The sequence below is a fragment of the Telopea speciosissima genome, chromosome 8, assembly GCF_018873765.1.
Source record: "Telopea speciosissima isolate NSW1024214 ecotype Mountain lineage chromosome 8, Tspe_v1, whole genome shotgun sequence".
NCBI classification, from domain to species: Eukaryota; Viridiplantae; Streptophyta; class Magnoliopsida; order Proteales; family Proteaceae; genus Telopea; species Telopea speciosissima.
In genome coordinates this window covers 52,421,785-52,442,131 of record NC_057923.1, presented here as the reverse complement: position 1 = coordinate 52,442,131, position 20,347 = coordinate 52,421,785, and the positions used below count along the sequence as shown (strand labels likewise).

General features: G+C 40.4%; 1 protein-coding gene across 1 annotated transcript; it reads left to right on the top strand.

Annotated features, from left to right (window-relative positions):
- Positions 1-14,084: 14,084 nt before the first annotated feature.
- On the top strand, positions 14,085-19,817 carry LOC122670895 (protein MALE DISCOVERER 2-like). The gene is made up of 9 exons (XM_043867918.1): positions 14,085-14,562; positions 14,658-14,793; positions 16,013-16,084; positions 16,191-16,334; positions 16,426-16,566; positions 17,061-17,566; positions 17,985-18,175; positions 18,261-18,393; positions 18,943-19,817. Exons 1-9 carry the CDS (start codon positions 14,454-14,456, stop codon positions 19,539-19,541), a joined length of 2,031 nt encoding a protein of 676 aa, XP_043723853.1. The 5' UTR covers positions 14,085-14,453; the 3' UTR covers positions 19,542-19,817.
- Positions 19,818-20,347: the final 530 nt, after the last annotated feature.

Genomic DNA, 20,347 nt, shown 5'->3' with positions numbered 1-20,347 from the left:
GAAGTGGGAAAAGGGACTTGAAGTATGTACCCCACCAGGCCGTGAAATCTTCGGTTGCTGAAGGCTCTTTGACAAAGAACTACAATTTAAACAGTGAGAGGACCAAGGCGTTCATGGCCAATGCATAAAGTATGTTGGCGACATTCGAGTAAATCATCCTATCCAGCGCGCAGTCCGTGATTGAATAGTAGTTAGGGCAGGGGATTGCCTGACCAAGACCGAACTGGTGCGCACAAAAATGGGGGTTGTACATCTCAAAGCCGCAAGTGTTGTTGCCTGAGGGCTCTAAGGTTACCCCTACATGAAGGTCTCGATAGACTAGGAATTTTCCCCATAGGGCTGGCTCAGAGGTGGGATAGTCAATGGCTAACGACAGTCACTCAAGGATGGCCTCTCCTGTTTGATAGGGGAGGAAGAAAGTGCCACTTGGGTCGGGCTCAAACGAAGAGAAGAAGTCATAATACTCTCATAGGGTTTCAAGTCGTGATGAGGGGACGATGCAAACAGATAACCGGCCATATGGCAGACTGGGAGCCACGAGGGGATGGCGTACAACTCGGTGAAATGAGCACAAAGCCACATCTGGAGAAGCCAAAATGGACCTCCGTCGTAATTAAAGTTAGACTCAGTGATGTTGTTGCAGCCCCGGAAGAGGGTGGCCAAAATGAAAGAGGCTAGATTAACCACGCGGCCTTGCCTTAGGGCGTTGGCCAGGAGAAGATAGGTCTTGGCAATCTTATTGGACCGAACGCAGGCGACGTAACGATAAATCCAAAATAGGAAGAAGGCCATGAGCTCTTTAAAGGAGACAGAGCCACGGGTCTCCCTATAGGTCCGCAGGTAGAAGCTATAACTGGCAGACTTGGTAAACTCAAGACCATGCTGTACCTCCACATCCTTGTCATCGGTCATGCCAGGGGAGGAACTATTGAATTCTTCACCCTCGGCCTTCAGGCCGGTGAGGGCTCCGACATCCAAGAGGGTTGGGGCTTCCATCCCAAAACAAAAGTGGAAGGTGTTGGTAGATCGTGACCAGAACTGGAGTGCAGCTTGGAGCAGGGGACGGTCATGAGGAACAAAGGTGGTCGAAAGTTGAAGGGCGTGGAGGATGCCAAGTTGGATCCATAACTCAGAGCGGTCACAGACCACTCTGTCAACTCAGGTTTTCCAATCTGGAAGGTAATGGAGCCACAAGCGCGTAAAAGCCTTATCCTTGAGTTGTAGAGGATCTGGCGATTGGATGAGCAACTGTTCCCAGTCGTATTTCAGGAAGTTGGACAGGCCATGAGACAAAGACTGGGCCTAATCTGAAGGCAGAGGGCTCCGAGCAAGGGATTTGTACCTCGGTCAGGACTGAGGAAGGCAAGAGTGAGCACTTTCGTGCTAGGAGGTCTTCTGCTTCTTCTGTCGCCGCTGGTTCCTTCTTCTTGGCCATGGTGTCAGGGTAGGGGAGTGAGCAGAGGCGAAAGGGGAAGAATGGAGAAGAAGATGGGCGAAGGGTGATATGAGGAGCCAGGCGGGGAGCTTCTCCATTGAAGGCTCTCAGTAATTAGCAGGGGTCTTAATGGTAGGCTGGAACTTGCGCCGGGGTTTGAAATTCAAAATCCCTAATGACCCAAGAAGATGAAGCGGTAAGGGAGTCTGCGCGCGATGGAGCAGCTGGAGGTGACTGCCATTTCGGCCACAACCTCCTCTGAGCTTGGGCCACGTGGCATCGCTCAGGAAGGTTGTGAGGGGTATTATTTACGGCCTAAACCACATGGTTCGAATTAGTGTAGGCCAGGCGTGAACTAAGGCTGGGCCATCATCGTTGGACCGAGAACAGGGAAGACGCTGGAATGGGGCTGCACTCCTGATGGTTGGGGGTGGCCCACGTGTCAAAGACATAGGCAGTACCAGGCGCAGGTCTGCGCCTCACAAGGAATGAGGATGGTGACGACGTTGGTGGGGCCCACCACTGCTATAGTTGTTGGAGTGAGAGCAGGGATGGTGGCTTGCGTGGCAGCACCTGATTGGGGCTTAGGAGAAGTGGACTGAAGAGGATGGCTTGGAGGGAGCGGTTGCACAGACTGATAACCGCCAAGGCTTATCTTATATAAGAAGGAAGGCTTATCCGTGAGGAAGACACACACAACACATCTGACAACCAGCATTTTGTCTTTACCTGTTTTGCATTTTACTTTTACTTGTTTGCTCTGCATTTCTTTGTTACTTTTTGTCATTTGAGGCTGATGGGAATGTACGGTCACATACTGAGGACAACAAGGGTGTATGCGCAAGCCTCACACTTGTATCTGGTTTGATTGGTTAATGCATTTACTATTTCAGGTCATTGTTGTTTGTCTCAAAGTTCTTTCCCTTTATTTGAGCAATAGCATTTCGGGTTGCAGTCCGTAATTGTTGCCTTAACCCAAAAGACCTTAGAGCTACTCAGGCAGGAGGGAAACCTACTAGCCTGGTAAGGAGTCAGATTAGGCTGCTCTCGGCCTCGTTTGAACTTGCGCAAAGGTTCTGGCACTCCCGCATTATTCGCACCACATGCATACCCCGCATGTAAGTGTTTGGGGAGTTTTCTCACCAACACTATAAGAGGAGGTTTCCTTATTTCCAAACTGTGTCGTGTTTGATGGTTTCTTTTGTGAACCAAAGTAGCAGCTGTAACCGCGGCTGGGCCTAGTCCATATGCCCAATATCCACCGCTCTCACACGCCAATTTTTTTAAGGCTGATGTTCTCTTTGCCACAGCATAGCCTACGACAGATACGTGGGTCGGGTATTTAGGGGGCTTGGGTGGTTATTTCGCTCAACCCCATATGTTTGGGCATAACCTGCACCCTGACACAGAGAACATTTGGCATTTTTTTATGAAGTGGTAGTGCTCATTGCTACCAGTAGGTTTTTTTTTTAAAACTTTATTTCAATTCAACTCCGTTTTCATATGGAAAAAAATAAAATAAAATTCTTATAATGTTTTGTCTTTAGATGTTCAGTCAAGTGTTGCACCTCAACGTTAACATTTCAAGAGAACTAGTTAGCTTTTGGTTTGAGTGGCATTTTACCCCTAATCACATGTGTTGATGTACGAATAAGAGGCAAAAGTCAAAGAAGACACAAATCCCGAGCTTGTGATCGCAAATAGGAGGTGAGACATAAAGAGTTCATTGATGAAGAAGTGAAGAACCAAAAGAGATGCCGGTATAATATGGGGTTATCAATCGGTGAATAACAAGATAATTGCCCTTGCCTGCTGCCGGCTGCTAGTACTAGAAGTGATACTTTTGTATGGTTCCATTTCCAAAAAGAGTCTTGTTGTGTGGACGTAGGTTCTAAAAGAATCAAACAACATTAACATTGGTGTCTTATCTATTTTCTCTAACATTGTATCAAAAGTGCAGGACACTATGACTTCCACACCTTCTCCCTGCGCCCAGATACAAGGCTGCACAAAATGACCGTTGCACCCCCATGGAAAGTTGGAAATCTCTGAGGGTGTAATGGTCATATTGCATGACCCTGTGTTTGGACACATGGGTCACACACTGCACACAACTAGGTAGCGTTCTCTTTCCCATAAATTATTATATACAAGGCAATTTTTTCAATGAAACAAATGGGGCCATGATAATGTTATTTCATTAGACTATGCTTCATTTTTCTTTTTTTTTTTTTGGGGGGGGGGGGGAACTAGGATTAAAATCCTATGCAATTCCTTCATCTTGCGGTGCTTTGCGGTGCAAGCTCAACTGACCCAATTTGAGCTCGAGAAGAAAGGAAAAAAGACAAAAACTGGGTCAATTGAGCTTGCACAGTTGGATGTAGCATCTTCCACATGTCGAGCTCTCAGACCCAAACTGCAAGGCACAGCAAGATTAAGGCATTGTAGAGGATTTTTTTTTTCTGTAAAAACTACGCTTCAATTTTTTTTTTTTGGTAAACGGGGAATTTATTGAAGAGGGGGGTGTGAATTAATAGTGGCTTCAGTTACACAAAGCTTCTGAAGCCACCGAGTGGAATATGGCCAATCTATCACACACACGATCGATAGAGCTTTCCTAGCTAGGGCATCTGAAACAATATTCCTGGCCCTAGAAACAAAAGAGAAGGAAACAGAAACAAACTGAGAAGAGAGTCTAGCCACGTCCGAGATCAGATCTTCAACTTCCCAGCATGGTGACTTCTAACCATTCAAAAATTGAACTGCATCAAAGGAATCGGATTCCACCTGTATTTCTAGCAAGTTCAATTCCAGAGCTAAAAGCAAAGCACTTCTGAGAGCAAGGACCTCCCCTTGAATGATAGAACCAAAATGAAGGGGGATAGAGCGGGCCTTGTGTAAAGAACCAGTATGATCCCTGCAAACCAACCCCAAACCTCCCTTCGAACTCCCCTTAGAAAGCGCAGCATCACAATTAAGCTTGAAAACTACCACAGGGGGGGGGGGGGGTTCCCAAAGACGACTAGGGGAAGGAGTAAGCGGAACAGAGCTCCTGGAATTATCTTGACCTCGGTTTGCAGAAGTGAAATCCAGAAATGCCTTCTCCGCCATGAGAGCAACTTCATAAGGAGTCCAAGCCTTCCTATTAAAAGCCAACTCATTTCTAGCCCTCCAAAGGTACCAACATAGAAATGAGGCTCTAGCAAGGGAATCACGAGCAGTTTTTTATCCTCTTTGAACCAAAAGTCCCACCCTTTCAACCAGTCAACTAGATTAGGCTCAACAGGAGGCGAGAACTGAAGAGGGCTACCAAACCAAATGCTACGAGCAAATGGGCAGTCAAACAAGATATGATCACTTGTCTCAAGAGAGACACCACATTTCAAGCAACTGGGATCAGCCTTGACCTGCCGAGAGAGAAGACCAGCACCTGTGGCTAGGGCGCCATTACACGATCTCCATAGAAAAGATTTAATCTTAGGGGGGGTTTGAATGGCCCAAATGCGATTGCACACTTTATCAGGAACATGCTCCAAATGTCTCACTCTAGAAGTAGAAGCTTTCCTCCAACTCTTTCTTTCCTCTTTTCTGGCCAGTAGTTGGTAAGCCGACTTCACACTGAAAGTGCCATCCTTAGAAGCTCCCCAAACCCGCTTATCTTCAACTGGGTAGATGCTAAGGGGAATTTGAATGATTGTCGTCACCTCGGTGGGATTGAAAAGAGATTGAATTAGACTAAGATTCCATCTATGGGACACCGGATCGATGAGATCTGCCACTTTCAAAAGGTCACACCCATCAGGTTTCACTATTTGGACTTTGAAATCCTGAAGAGAGGGAATTCAATTATCATCCCAAATATTAATACAAGCACCATCACCAACTTTCCAAATAAGACCTTCCATGAGAACATCACGGCCTACCAAAAGGCTTCTCCAACCCTAGGAAGGCCGATTTCCAATTCTAGCATGCAGAAACTCACTGAGAGGAAAATATATGGACTTAAGAAACCTGGCCCACTGGGAATCAGGTGAAGACCATAACCTCCAAGCTGCCTTTGCAAGGAGGGCTTGATTTTGAAGTTTAGAGTCTTTAAAACCCAAACCCCCTCTACTCTTAGGCTTGCACAAGCGCTACCATGACATCCAATGGATATTCTTCTTATCTTCAACAGTACCCCAATAAAACCTTGTTGAAGCTTTCTTCACTGACTCATGAAAAGAAGAAGGGAGCTTAAAATGTAGGCCAGCAACGTTCGTCATTGGGGCTACAACAGCTTTCAATAAGATCTCTTTACCTGCCTGGGAGAGGAGCTTCACTTTCCAGCCTTGTAGTTTATTGAGAGTTCTCTCCTTGACTTCATTGAAGACCTCCTTTTAGATACCCCAAAATGAGTAGGCAAACCGAGATACTTAGCTGGCCCATGACCATGCTTGACCTTCAAGATCCTAGAAAACCATCTTTTGATTCTGTCGTGGGTGTTGGGGCTGAAAGTAAGACTGGATTTATGAAAATTTATAGCTTGCCCAGTAGCATTACAGTACAAATCCAAACAGTCTTTCAAAGCATTTATTTCCTACAGGTCGACCCTTCCATAGAGTAAACAATCATCAGCAAAGAGGAGGTGGGTAATGGGCTCCCCCCTATGACGAACCCTAACTCCTCTGAGGTTACCTGCCAACTCGGCTTGCCTAATGACTGCTGTAAGAGCCTGGGAGCATAAGATAAAAATTGTAGGAGAGATAGGATCACCCTGCCTGATCCCTCTAGAGGGGAAAATAGCCCTTTTAACACACCCATTAACAAGTAAATTGTAGGAAACAGAGGTAATGCAGGCCATAACCAATTGAACCCACGCGCTTCTGAAACCCAACTTTAAGAGCATACCTTCGATGAAGTTCCACTCCAACCTGTCGTAAGCCTTTCGCATGTCAAGCTTTAAAACAAGGAATTTATCTTTCCCCCTTCTCTGCTTCCTGATGTTGTGGAACATCTCATGAGCTACTAAGATGTTATAAAAAATGAGCCTATTTGGGATGAAAGCAAAGAGGATCTCACGCTTCAATTCACCTTTAAGCAAAGAGGATCTCCATCATAGTTGTGGGTGTAGATCTACCAACTACAAATGAGTTGCCCTGTGAAAGTGTAGCCTTTTCCACGGTTGGATTTGAACTGAGAAGGCATCCTTAATGTTAACACACGAGGAGTATGGGTTATTTTAGTTCCAATAACTAAGGGTGTCAAACTGGAATCAGAACCAAAATCGGACCAAATAACTCAAACCAAACCGAATATATTTGATCCTAATTTGATTTGGTTCGATTTCAATTTTAGCTTAAACCAACATCGAACCGAATAGGATAGTAATATATAATACTAATTGCTTGGATATGCAATAGTAGTGGATATGAGTTTATAATACTAATAGCTTGGAATCGAACAGAATCGACCAGATTCGATTTTGAGTACACAGTTTCCAGAACTAAATCGATTCTTAGTCCGGTCTTGATTTACTAGTACTCCCTCGAATCGAACTGAATACTCAGAACCGAATCGATTTACACCCTTACCAATAACTGATAATAAGTTATACAATTGAGATATCATCCTTGGAGCGTTTTGATTTTTGATTTAATATGTTTGGAGTTGGATACGATCTGGCAATCTGGCCCAAAACCACGAATCGTTATCGTCTCCTGTTCCCTGTCCGAACAAGATCGTCCAGTCCCATCATAGGGGGTGTGAAATGATGACCTAAACCCCTGCCCGAGCACACTGCCCAAGGGAGATTAAGTTGTCATTTCACACCCCCTATGAGGGGACTAGACGGTCATGTTCGGGCAGGGAACATGATAGGATAAAAATTCCAAAACCACTAGAGTATGAATAAAGTTTGATGCTTTTTTTTTTTTTTTGATAAAAAATAAAGTTTGATGCAGTCCTTGTGGAATGTGCAGTATAGATTCAATCTCCTTTCAAACCGTAGCTTCTAAGAGGCTCACACCATTAACTTGATATGTTACAATTTGTGAAGAAGATGACACAATATGTTAATGCAGAAAATTATCACCTCCAGTTTGCTGACCGGCCCAGTTCCCCAGTTCCTCTAATAGGGGGATGGTGGACCCCACCCGGGCAGGGTGTTTGGGCATGGGTAGAGAGGTCATTTCAGCCCCCCTTTGTTAGAGAAACTGGGGAACTGGGCCGGTCAGCAAACTGGAGGTGATAAAGATCCATGTTAATGCTAAACCCCTTCTCTCACAGTTTCAATGTAACATAAGGGTCAGATGTGGTCCGGGCGTGGGTCCGGCCCAGAACCAGGAGAAAACGTAAAAAACCAGAATAAGATGTGTTTTTCTGATCCAAACCATAGATGGAAAAATTGGGTTTTGACTAGGCTGAGTTGACCGAGTCAAGTCAAAATTTTGGAAAATTTAGTCAAGAAATGTGTAGATTAGGTTAGGGTTAAAAAATGAAGAGACTCGATCATATATCATCTGAGTCAAATAAAACTCAATATTTTTATCCAAGACATGATAGATTTGGCGAGTTTAGCTATTTTTAAATCCGATTCACTTAGAAATTGAGTTAAGTAAAATAGTAAATCCATATTCTAAAATAGTAAAAAACCTTCAACTCCTCCTCTCCCTTCTCTTGTTTAATGGTATAAATTCAAAATGCACTGGTATGTGATTCCTTTTTTTTTTTTCCTTCTTTTTTCTATATTTTTCTGATTTTTGTTAATTTATACATATTTATTGTATTAAAAAATAAGAAGAAAAAAAAAAACATGACTCACCTTGATTGGATTTGACGAGACCAAACACTCATCACCAGTCCTTACGTAATGTAAGCCTTATTTGTCTCTCCTTCATTAGACATAATTCTATGGATCCCCAAAGCCCGATCTAAATGGATGGTATTTGCATAATTTTCAACCTTTTGAATAAATCATACTATATACCTTATAAATGGGGGAAAGGTTTCATACACAGTAGTGTATAAATATGATCAACACTTCAATTGTTGGATAAGAATACTCGATTCTCGTGTTTTCGTCTAACAGTTTGAAGTGTTGACAATATTCATACACGATCGAGTTTATGAAAATTGGCCCCATATGAATGTGCCCTCCAATGTGCATATATGTCTAGCGATATTCTCTAACATTATAATATTAATAATTCTATCTTGGATCTGGTAAAAGCCATTAATCTAGGGGTGAACCATTAGATATGGTAGCCAATAATTAATAAATTTAATTCTTAGGATCAGAGTGCATGAATTGAGTTGGGTATGTTCTAATGAACTATTTAGTGGTTATAATATTGTTTCTATTTAGAGTATAATTGACATGTATTCATAGTTACGTTTCATTGAAAAGAAAAATTATGTGAACTGTTACGTTTGTAATATGTAATACAGAAATGTAGGTTTTATACTAGGGCAACAGAGTTTCTCTTCACCTATAGTGAAGAGATTCCTTGTCTTTATTGCCGCCAAATATGACTCTAGGGGCAGATAAGGACTTTGCACGGTAGATTATGAAGAGGGTTCTTTGAGCTAGCAATATGGAGAACTTGTCAATCAGGGACATGTTACGATTCATCAATAGGGGACATGAATAGAGAGATAGAAAGAGACATTGCCTGCATAGCCTCAGTCGAACCCACCGGGGGGATAGAGAACATGTTCTCCCATTAGCCCCTGTGCTCATGTAGGGGCCACGCTCCTATATAGAGAACATGTTCCCTAAATTTTTTGTGTGCATGATGTACCAAATAATTGATATATTTTAGGAAGAGATTTTCCTTCCCCACACGATGAAGGATCACCGTCCCCAATCAATGGCCATAAAAATCTGCCCCTCTTATTTATGAATGGTCGAACATACCCCCGTATTGATACCAATCAAAGGCCTCGATCAATGGATACCCCATTGACCATGGCTGAAGGAAAACTCGGTCCTATATTTTAATACACTTAGGACAAGAGTGCATGAATTGAGTTGAGCATGCTGCACTATTTTTTTTGGGGGTAATAATAGAGTATGCTGCACTATTAGTGACTACAATATTGTTTGTCTTGAGGGCATTGCCATGTATTGACAATTAAGTTTCATAGAAAAGAAAATTAATGTAAACTATTATGTTTGTAATATAAAAAGGATTGAGTTTTATTTCACCCTTGCTGGAGAAGGAATCGTCTCACCATGGCCATCAGCACGGCCAGATTGGTATGAAAGGTAGTTTCAACCTATACAATAAAGGGACGGAGTTAACAATGATATAAGAATCTAATCATATGATCAAATTATTAATAGAAAAGGAATAATTCCTTCTCTCGGGTGAAGAAATACTTAATCTATATTTAAAAAAAAAATGTAGGTTTTATAATAGGACTGAGCTTCTCTTTACCACAATGAAGAGAATCCTTGTCATTATTGCCTGAATGTGGAAGTATGGTGTTTATTCTCTTCACTATGGATGACAAGAAACTTTCTCCTTTATAGTATGTACCTTTATAGGGACAAAGAACTCTGTCTGGGAGTGTGGCCTACGCCAGCACTCGCGTGAGTCTATCTCTCTCCTCCCATATGAAAAGATAGTTCTGCCCCCTTATTTTAAAGAGGAGAGAGATAGACACATAGGAGTATTGGCGTAGGCCACACTCCCAGATAGAAAACTGCTTCTCTATATAATTGGACTGAGTTTATCTTCATCTATGGTGAAGAGATTCATTGTATTTGGCAGTTGGATGTGACTCTAGTGGCAGGGTGGACTTCGTACAATTGTGGGGGGGGGGGGGGTATTATGACTCTCGATTCGTTTCAACGTTGGTGAAGAGAAATTTTTTCCTATATAAATTTCCACTTCATATGTAGACAAAGAAAGTATGTCCCTCCCCTTTTAGCTTTGGAGGGAGGGAGAGAGGGTACTTGACTTATATATGGGTTTAGGGTCCCAATAACTCCTCACACACCTCTTATTTGAATAAAATGATCGTTTGACAAGGCGATGGATCAAGTCCACAGATTATACACATTGACAATCCAAAAATATTTAGGTATTTTTTACGAAGGATTGAGTTTCCCTATGCCCACGATGAAAGAAGAATTCCGTTAGTCCCATGGGGTTGCATTAGAGAGAAATAGTGGGGTTCACATCACCAGTGGAGAAGGAATTTTTCATTCTTTATAGTTGAAAGAAAACTTAGTCATTTGTAATATGTTCGACTACTTCAAATCTTTTTGAAGCTATATTGAAATTTTTTTACTTATTCTTATAAATATTATAAGACAACAGTTTCCCTAATCGACAGACCAAGTAAGGGGTCCTTGATCGGAACACCTATTCCACTATGTGTAAAGATCAAATGGTAAATTTGTCCGTTGAAATCTATGAGAGGGTTTTGATAGACAATATGTTAATTTTCAGACCCAAATTCAATTATTTATCCATATGAATGCCATACCTTCCCATGTATATCCACACTTCAATCGAGGAATGTCGATTTTCAATGATCTATTTTGCCTCATGGCCATTTCCATTGCAATTGAATCTTGACATGCATGAAAGGAACCTTGGAGTCTACATGCATGTGTATACAAAATTTCAATAACATTTGATTTGCCACCTAGTAAAAGTAGGCAGCCGTTATGTGGACTGCCACATCTGAAAACCTTATCCCTTATAACTAATTTAGAAACTTTAAGAATGCTTGGATCCTTTGTTTAAATTTTTTTTTGTTTTTACCCCCCGCCTGAAATTTATGTAGCAGCTCCTTAAACTTCTATAACGAGTAAAATCTTTTAAGAACATCAATAAAAGATTTTAAAAAGCTATCCTAATTTTATAAATAATTTAGATAAAATAAAAGGGGACAATTTTCATACATGGCTGTGCAAATCATGCGTGTGAGAGAGTGGGAGTTTCAAGACTTTAATAGGGGTAAAATAAGACTTTTCTAACTCCATTTGAGAGGGGACATGACCATGCATGCTTGCACGGCCGTGTATGAAGTCTTTGACCTAAAATAAATTAAAAAAATCTCATCATTTTAACTAAGGTAAGAAACTCCCTTTCTTCCTCTCACTACTTTCCCTTTTCTTTCCTTCTACAAGAGCTGAGGTTCTCTCTCTCTCTCATTGGTTTATTGGTAAGGGGGGCTTGAGGATGATGGGGTTGAACTAATAAAATCCTAGACATGGTAAATTGTTCTTCATCTCTAAATTTTGTTTTTTTACTAATAAATGAAGGTAAGAATTTAAAATTTTAGGGAGATAAAAATAGAAATATGACTCCTCTCACATAGGCTATCTCTCCCCAAACCTCCCCCACTCCCAAATAAAAAGGGAAAAAGAACTCTACCTAGTCACATGACCCTTACGCTAACACAGGAGCAAGTAAATTTACCACCCTAACCTCCATAAAATCAAATATCCCACCCATTTTGATGCTGCTATTTGTGCTCTCATTGGCCTTTGCAGTAGTGCTGGGACTGCACGCCCAGACAGTGATCTCTTGCACCCTCCCTCCCAAAAAATAGACCACCTTTAATTATGGTCTAATACATAGTGTACATGACCGTGAGCCCAATATCTATTCTTTTTTTTTTTAATTTTTTTGGTGATAAATAACTCATTTATTGGCTTGAGAAGAATGCAGGGTATCTAAGTTATAAAGATCAGACAACCAAGGAGTGAAATTAAGCCATTCTATCCTACTCACACAGAACAAGACCTTCGGAGCCAAAGAGTCAGCCCAATATCTATTCCAATCCAAGTGTAGTTAAATAGTGAGTACATGAGTGTGCTATCATAATAACACCAAGGATGATGTAGTGGTTATCAAATGATTACTATCGTCAATTCTCTAATATAAGCGGTCCCCTCCTATCAGAATTTGGATTTAGCATGTAAGAGATAAGAGACATTAGGCTGTGTTTGGTATGCATTTTAGATTGAAGGAAAGCTTTAATTGATTTATTAGTTAGATAGATATTTCTAATTTTATATACGAAATTAGAGATAGTCTTTGAGGACATTATCAACGATAAACCTTCGGAGCAAGTTTCACTTTTGGCATATAAATATGTTACCATGTGACTGTTAAGAAGGAAAAATCTTGCTATAACCAAAGTTTGGTTGAAAAAGAAGTTTTAATTTTTTTTCCTCTTTTCATATAACATTTTTGGGTAAGAGAACGCTATCTGGTTGCATGTGATGCGTAGTTCCTATGCCTAGACATAGGGCCACATGAAATGACTATTGTGACTTCAATGATTTCTATATTTCCATAGGGCACGGTGGTTATTCTGCACGGCCTTGTGTTTGGACATAGGTACCACACTCCACACACGATAAGGTATGAAAATACGTGAAAAAAATTAACAATTATTGATAATTATATAATAATAAAAATTCACAAAATCAAAAGAAGGTTACAACTTCTAATTTTACCATTTGGGTAACAACAAGAAACACCTGGAAGATAAAAGGCATGGATCATCTGCATGCATTGATTAAGGTATCGATCCATTATACGATATTGATACCGATTGGTGGTATCGGCCGATACATGATACTGTCTGATACCAACCTGATATGAACTTATATCGTTATTGTCAACGACCGATACGATACGGCCTCCGATATCTTTGTGTGCATGAGACTCCAAAATTAGACGGGTCGTGTACGCCGGTGAATAAAAAAATCGATTAAGTTAGCATGGGCCCACCAATGGGCCCATTTTTTTTTTTCTACAATTGTGTGTGCAAGTCAGTATCGTAAAGTTTAGATTTCATTTTCATGATTTCATCTTCAAAGCAAACGGTTCCACGCTGCGTCTTCTTGAGAATGTACAACGCAAGCTGCTTTGGAGTCCAGTGGAGCTGGACTTCGTCAATGCTGGCCCACTAATGGCCCTGATGACGTCATACTTCAGAGTTAAATACCCAATCATGAGAAACTAAAAAGCATCATTAGAATTTAGGATCATTTTTGGTGAATTAAATTTCCCAGAATAATTTATAATTCCCTTAATAATTCTAGTTAGGAAAGTACTAGGAAGCTTCCACATTTGGACTAATGTGTAATAATAAGATAAACAAAACCAACAACATTAAGAAGAATTCAAATGTTGGGCCTCCTGACTTTCTGATGACCATCTGATTGGAATCTAAGGTAGGCCCACCATAAGAAACAATAAAGTAAACAAAGATTCCAATTGAAGGACACATGTTGTTCCATCACGACCCGGCTCAAACTTATCTGGTACCTCGGAGGGTACCTTAACTAATAAGTATTGGTTTCTTTATCTTCTTCGGATGGGGTTCCTTTGTGGCATGGCAGGGTGTTTGGCGTACATCAAACGGCTAGGAGAACCCGAGCATACAACTCAACTGTCAGTGTGTTGGGATGCATGCCATGGTGCTCCTCACCGTCTGATGTGCGTCGAACGCCCTACGCACCACAGAGGATCCATATTCGTCTTTTTCTTGTTGCTATTTTGATAGGGATAGCTGAATTTATTGCAATAAAATCGTAAGTTTATAGCAGGTGATCCTTTTTTGACGACTTTCACTTTATCCAAACTAACGAGTTTTTCCTAATGACATTTCGTTTTAAGCTTAGAATAGTAGTGGGAAAAACAGAGATCCTTCCCTGTTTGATTCTCGTTCCCTTCATGCTTTAGTTTCGGTAACTTTTCGGCTATTTGTTTTTTTAGTCAAATAGCACCGATAAACGCGTTTTCAAATGTCAACTCTTATTGGTCCAGAAAAGCTTGCAGAGACGCCAAGCCTCATTTGATATCTCTGCCTCGTTATCTTCTCCTCTTCTCCTCTTCTCCTTACAGTTTAATCCGAAACTCGAAAATTGGAATTTTTTTTCTTTTGGTTTTGGGTTTTTTTATTTGCCCCAAAGCTTTGTTTCACAATTGAGCAAGCTTTCTTCCATCCTATTCAATCTGCAGTTGAATGATCTGAGGAATTTTCGTTTGTCTTCTCAAAAATCGAAATGGATGAGCGGTGGAGATTCAATAGGTTCAGGTTTCGCATGGTGGTGTTGCTGGTGATGTGTTTGTTGAATCATAACTGGTTTTTGTGCCTCTCTCTTAGCACCGAGGGTATGTGTGCTTTGCTGCTCTGATGAAAATAGTTGCAGTCTTAGAGGTTTGCATTTGGAGGGTTGTGATTTATTGAGGATATTGATTGCATGCAGGGTTTGCGTTGTTGAGATTTCGGGAGGGAGTGGTGACGGATCCCTTTGGTGCTCTGTCGAATTGGAACGATGATGGACTCAATGATCCCTGTTCTTGGTTTGGAGTCGAGTGTTCCGATGGAAAAGTTGTGATTTTGTAAGAGATTCTTGTCCTGAATCCATGAAACTCTCTGTTTCACTCTGTTTTTCCCCAATTATGATGCAAAATTTCTATTTTTTTGTGCGTATGAATCATTGTAGAATCACATGAATGAAAGTTTCTTTAAATTTAATTTTAGGTGTTGGGCATTTGGTACATAGAACTAGAATTTGGAAGCAATTTTCCTGTGATTTTTGATGAATTGGTTCTGGGTTGAGGTATCTGAGCTGCTTTAGATTAGTTGACGAGCATGAACAGAGACCCCGTTCAAGATACTAGCTTGTGAGATGGACTTGTTTCTTAAGAAATTCAGAAGCTTCTGCACTGCTATTTTTCCTTGTGGATAAAAAAAAAAAACCATTTTATGCTGGAAAGCAACAGCGATATGACAATTGCACAAAACAGACTCATCAGAAAATGAGAGTTGATTTTCTCAATCAGTAATTCGGTGGCATGCCGATGGTTTGGGTTTGTTACTTTGCTGGCAAAACTTTCATTAATGAAATTAGAAAGTTATTACCCAAGTTGGGAAATTTAGAATTTTTTTTTTTTTTTTTTTGCAATTTGTGGAATGATTGTTAGGTTCTTAAACTAGAATATGATGAATAATTCAGAAACTTTGACATGTTCACTCAGGTAAAGCACATAAAGATGCTGAATACGTATTCACCCAAAAAAAAAAAAAGATGCTGAATACGCAAAGTTGTTCCATTTAGGAGCTAGGTCTTCATAAGATAACCACCTAAGTCATAAAGGACTTGGGCCATCATATGATAACAAAAACTGAGTACATATAGCATTTTGTTAGGGGACTCATATTAATTAACCACCATGAGCTGAAGTCGTATCTGCTGGTCTATACGGCATAAGACAACAACCTTCTTAGACTTGATCTGAAAAGTTCCCCTTAAGAGAACTAGAAATCCTTCGTAGGAATGAATGTTTTATCAAACCAAAATATCTGTGTTTGAGCAAAAGCAAAATATACTTATAGGGGAAATTATAGTCAAACTGCCAGAACATTATTTGAGAAATTTATCAAGGTCTTTGAGAAGTGATTTGGACTTACAAAGCGAAATTAAAACTACATATACTATTATATACTATTTTATGCAATATGCTCTACCAATCTTATCAATTTGATTCATCCAATTCTTTGTAGAATTGCATTTGATTGTTTACTGGCCTTTGAAAAATGTGTGTATTCCACTTGCAGGAACTTGAAAGATCTTTGTCTTGAAGGAATATTAGCCCCTGAACTTGGGAATCTCATACACATAAAGTCTATGTAAGTATATACAGTCCATGACCTAATCTCTTAAAATTATGCAGCCCTAGTTTGTGACGTCTTCTTACAATTTCTCTCTTGTGTTCACTCCTGTTCTTTCCTGCAGCATCTTACGCAATAATTCGTTTTATGGTGTCATTCCTAAAGAGATTGGAGAACTTAGGGAGCTGGAGGTGTTAGATTTGGGATTTAATAACTTCAGTGGACGACTTCCATTTGACATTGGCAACAACCTATCCCTGACAATCCTGTTAGTCAAAGCTATCTAACAGTTGAGTTTCCATTAAGTTTCTGTGACATTAATATTCTTGTATTAACTTCACCTTCTGATAATATTGCAGTTTGCTCGACAACAATGACTTTCTGGAAGACATTTCTCCTGAAATTCATGAGCTTAATATGCTTTCTGAACTTCAGGTAGATGAAAGCCAGCTTATTGATGCTGTTCAAGGAACATCCTGCCAAAGAAAATTACTTGCACGGTAAGATTATATATTTGCCGGGTAATATATCTATTTGTTCAGGTCAGTATATCCATTGGGAGGGCAACAAGGACCTTCCTCCATTTGTCTGTTGGTACTTGTGGCATACAGGAGTTGGGTTTCACCATTTTATTGAAGTAGATTATAGGCATGATTGTGTCCATTCAATACCCTAAGTCTTTTGATCATGAGGAAGAATATGGAAAGCAGTCTTAGAATAGTCCATATAGTTTGTGTCACTTATGGGATGATATGAATGGATTAGATCTTGATCCAGGTCCATGAGATCTCTTTGTTGGTCCAATTGAATGTTGGGTTCACACTTGCATTTGAAATGTGTTCCTCAGTCTCTCAGAGGTTGTTATTAGTTATCACAATTCTTCCTTCACACTGGAGCTTATATAAAAATGTGTCTTTTTTGGTATTGAATTATTCAGAATGGTTAATAGAGGTTTTTGTAGCATATTCATAAATACTGCTTCTATCTCTTTCAGGAACATTGCCAAATCTGGAAATGTAGCTGAAAGGAGGCTGCTACATGAGGATGCCTATAGCACCAAAAATGAAGAGAAACAACGAAGTCGATCTTCACCAAAGTTTCATTCACCAGCCCCATCACCTTCCCCAGAAGCATCTCGTTATGTCACCTCTCCAACACTGGCATTCTCACCTGAACCAGGACCAGCACCAGCACCAGCACCAGATTTATCGTCCCCTACTCCAGGAGATCCATACACACCATCCTTTTCTACTCCAGTTCCTTCCCCTTCAGAAAGCCCTTCCCAATCTCCTTCAGCAAGCATTGCTCGGCCTCCTTCCACAATTTCCGCCCAAGACTCAGCTAATCACAATAGTGTAGTTTTGGGTGCAAGCTTGGGGGCTTCATTTTTCGTTTTATTAATTGTCATTGGTGTTCTCGTCTGTCGAAACAATAAGGTGGCTACTGTCAAACCTTGGGCCACAGGGTTGAGTGGGCAGCTACAGAAAGCATTTGTAACAGGTTATTGTTCTTTCATTCTGAATGTAATCATTTGGTTGTGTTTTATTCTTAGTTCAGCTGAGCATAAGTTAGATTATATGTGGCTATTCTCCTACAGCAACTCTAGCACACAGCGGTCATGCAGTAGGGTTGGACCCATTATTTATTGGTTTCCACCTGCTGACTATAGGTTGGATATTCATAACCTTCCTATTGACTGTATCTTGGAGAGTAAGGGAAATATACATTAAATAGTTGCATTCATTCGGTTGGTCAAGTTATTAGTTTACAAGATCTCATCGGAGAGATTCACAAGATGATGTGTCCTAACCTTGTTGCATGAATCCCGAACTTTGGAAGACACAACATCCTTTAATTTCTCATTCTCCCACTACAAATTTTGATTTTCTTTATTATTGATGGTGAGTCTGCTTTTCAGGTGTACCAAACCTAAAGCGATCAGAGCTAGTAACTGCTTGTGAAGATTTCAGTAATATAATTGATTCCTCATCAAATGGCACTACATACAAGGGGACATTGTCTACTGGAGTTGAAATAGCTGTGGTATCTACTGCAGTGACGTCTGCCAAGGAGTGGTCGGCGCATTTTGAAGCCCAGTTCAGGAAGAAGGTATTAAGTTACTTGCAGAACAGAGTTTACTGGAACTTTACATAATCTCCAGCAGTTCCTAATAGTTTCCTTTGGTTATGTTCAGATAGACACATTATCAAAACTGAACCACAAGAATTTTGTGAACCTTCTTGGGTATTGCGAGGAAGAAGAACCTTTCACAAGGATGATGGTTTTTGAGTATGCTCCAAATGGAACACTTTTTGAGCATCTACACAGTGAGTGACATATTCTTAGTCTCTGTAAATTGAAGTTGAAACCATATGGTAATCTGGTCAACTGGTTTCCCTCCTTTTGACTGCCACTAACTAGTAACTAGCTCATGAATTATGATAAGAAACCCATGCCAAAAGTTTGGGACTTGCATTTGATGAATCCAACCTTGGAGGTTGAAACTATCACATTTTCATAATGATCTTATAAATCACATTCGTTTGGACCACCAGTACTAATATATGAAATGTCCAAAACTCTTTTTAGTACTGAGGGTTCAACTCATTCAGTTTCAGTACCAGAAGATGATCAACTTTTTTTTTTTGCATTTTGAAGAAACTAATATAGCCTAAGTTGCGGTATGATTTGGATGGGAAAAGCATGATTTAATCTTAATAGTGTCTCTCATACTACAATATAAAGATCATTCTGTATTTGTCTGTTGCCTTTCATAGCAGCCACTGGGTGTTTGGAGTTAATAAAACCAAATCAATAAAACTTATTGAGATGACCCTATAGTTTGACTGATATCAAGTTGTGGTGGTGTCATGCAGTAAAAGAAGCAGAGCACTTGGACTGGGGAGCACGGTTGAGGATCGGAATGGGAATGGCATACTGCCTGGATTACATGCACCAACTGAACTCACCTGTAGCTCATAAAGATCTGAACTCGTCCATCATCTACTTGACTGAAGACTATGCAGCCAAAATCTCAGATTTCGTATTTTGGCATGAAGGAGAAACATCCAAGATGGAATTGGATGCCACAGAGTTACCGGATACACCATCACCTGATCTTGAGAGTAATGTTTATAGTTTTGGGTTAATACTGTTAGAGATGATAACAGGTAGACTCCCATACTCACCGGAAAATGACATGCTTGTGGAGTGGGCATCTATCTATTTGAGAGGAGATCAGCCCTACACAGACATGGTAGATCCAATGCTAAAATCTTTCGAAGAGGATGAGCTTGAGAAACTTTGTGCAGTAATAGCATCTTGTATACATCCTGACCCAAAGCAGAGACCTACAATGAGAGAGGTTGCTACCCAATTAAGAGAGATTACAGCACTGGGTCCTGATGGAGCAATACCAAAACTAACTCCTCTTTGGTGGGCAGAACTTGAGATTCTTTCCACAGAGGCATGCTAAGGGGTGGAGCTGAAGTTGCTAGTTTTGCAACTGAAAATCAGCTCACCCCCACTTTTTTCTTAAAATCTTTTTAGGCACACAAAAGCACCAGTGTGCGTGCAGGTAGGTACTGCTTGTATCTAGTGTCAGGTAATGTACTGGTTTTTGTATATAACACAGATAAAGAGAGGCTATATGTATTGTTTTTTTTTGCTGTGCAAGTCAGATTTCAAATTGTGCAAACACCAAAAGATTTAATTTTCATATCAATAACATCTGAGTTCCATATTTCGGTTCCATCATGTTTCACTCTTTCAGAGTAGCGGTCGAGAGACCTGTGGGAAACTGCACCAAAAACACAGGCTGAAAGATGCTTATTTCCACTCTTTTACTGGTAGCTTTTTCCTTTAAACTCCATCTAGCTGAAGAATTCCAAGCAAACATGACATACAGGTGTATGAAAAAAAGCCCTATAATACATTTAGTAGCTTTTGAGATTGGAGAGAAAAACAGAGTTGATGCAACCAACTATCCTCAGATTAATTGTGACATGTTGATGGCTGCTGTTCATAGGGTAACCAGGCAAAGCTGTAATATATTAGAAATCATAATTCGGATATCATCATTTGCTTTGATGCTTCGATAAGTGTAACAAATTCAACTGAAGCTGAACTGATTAGAGCATTCACTTTGGGTCTCCACCTTGATAACGAGTGGAAGAGGAGGAGCCTTTAGCAGTGGAAGGAGATTCACAGGTCTTTGTGAGATTCGGTGATGAAGATGCAAAAGCTGGGTTGACAAGGGTATCAGCTCAGCTCACCAAGGAT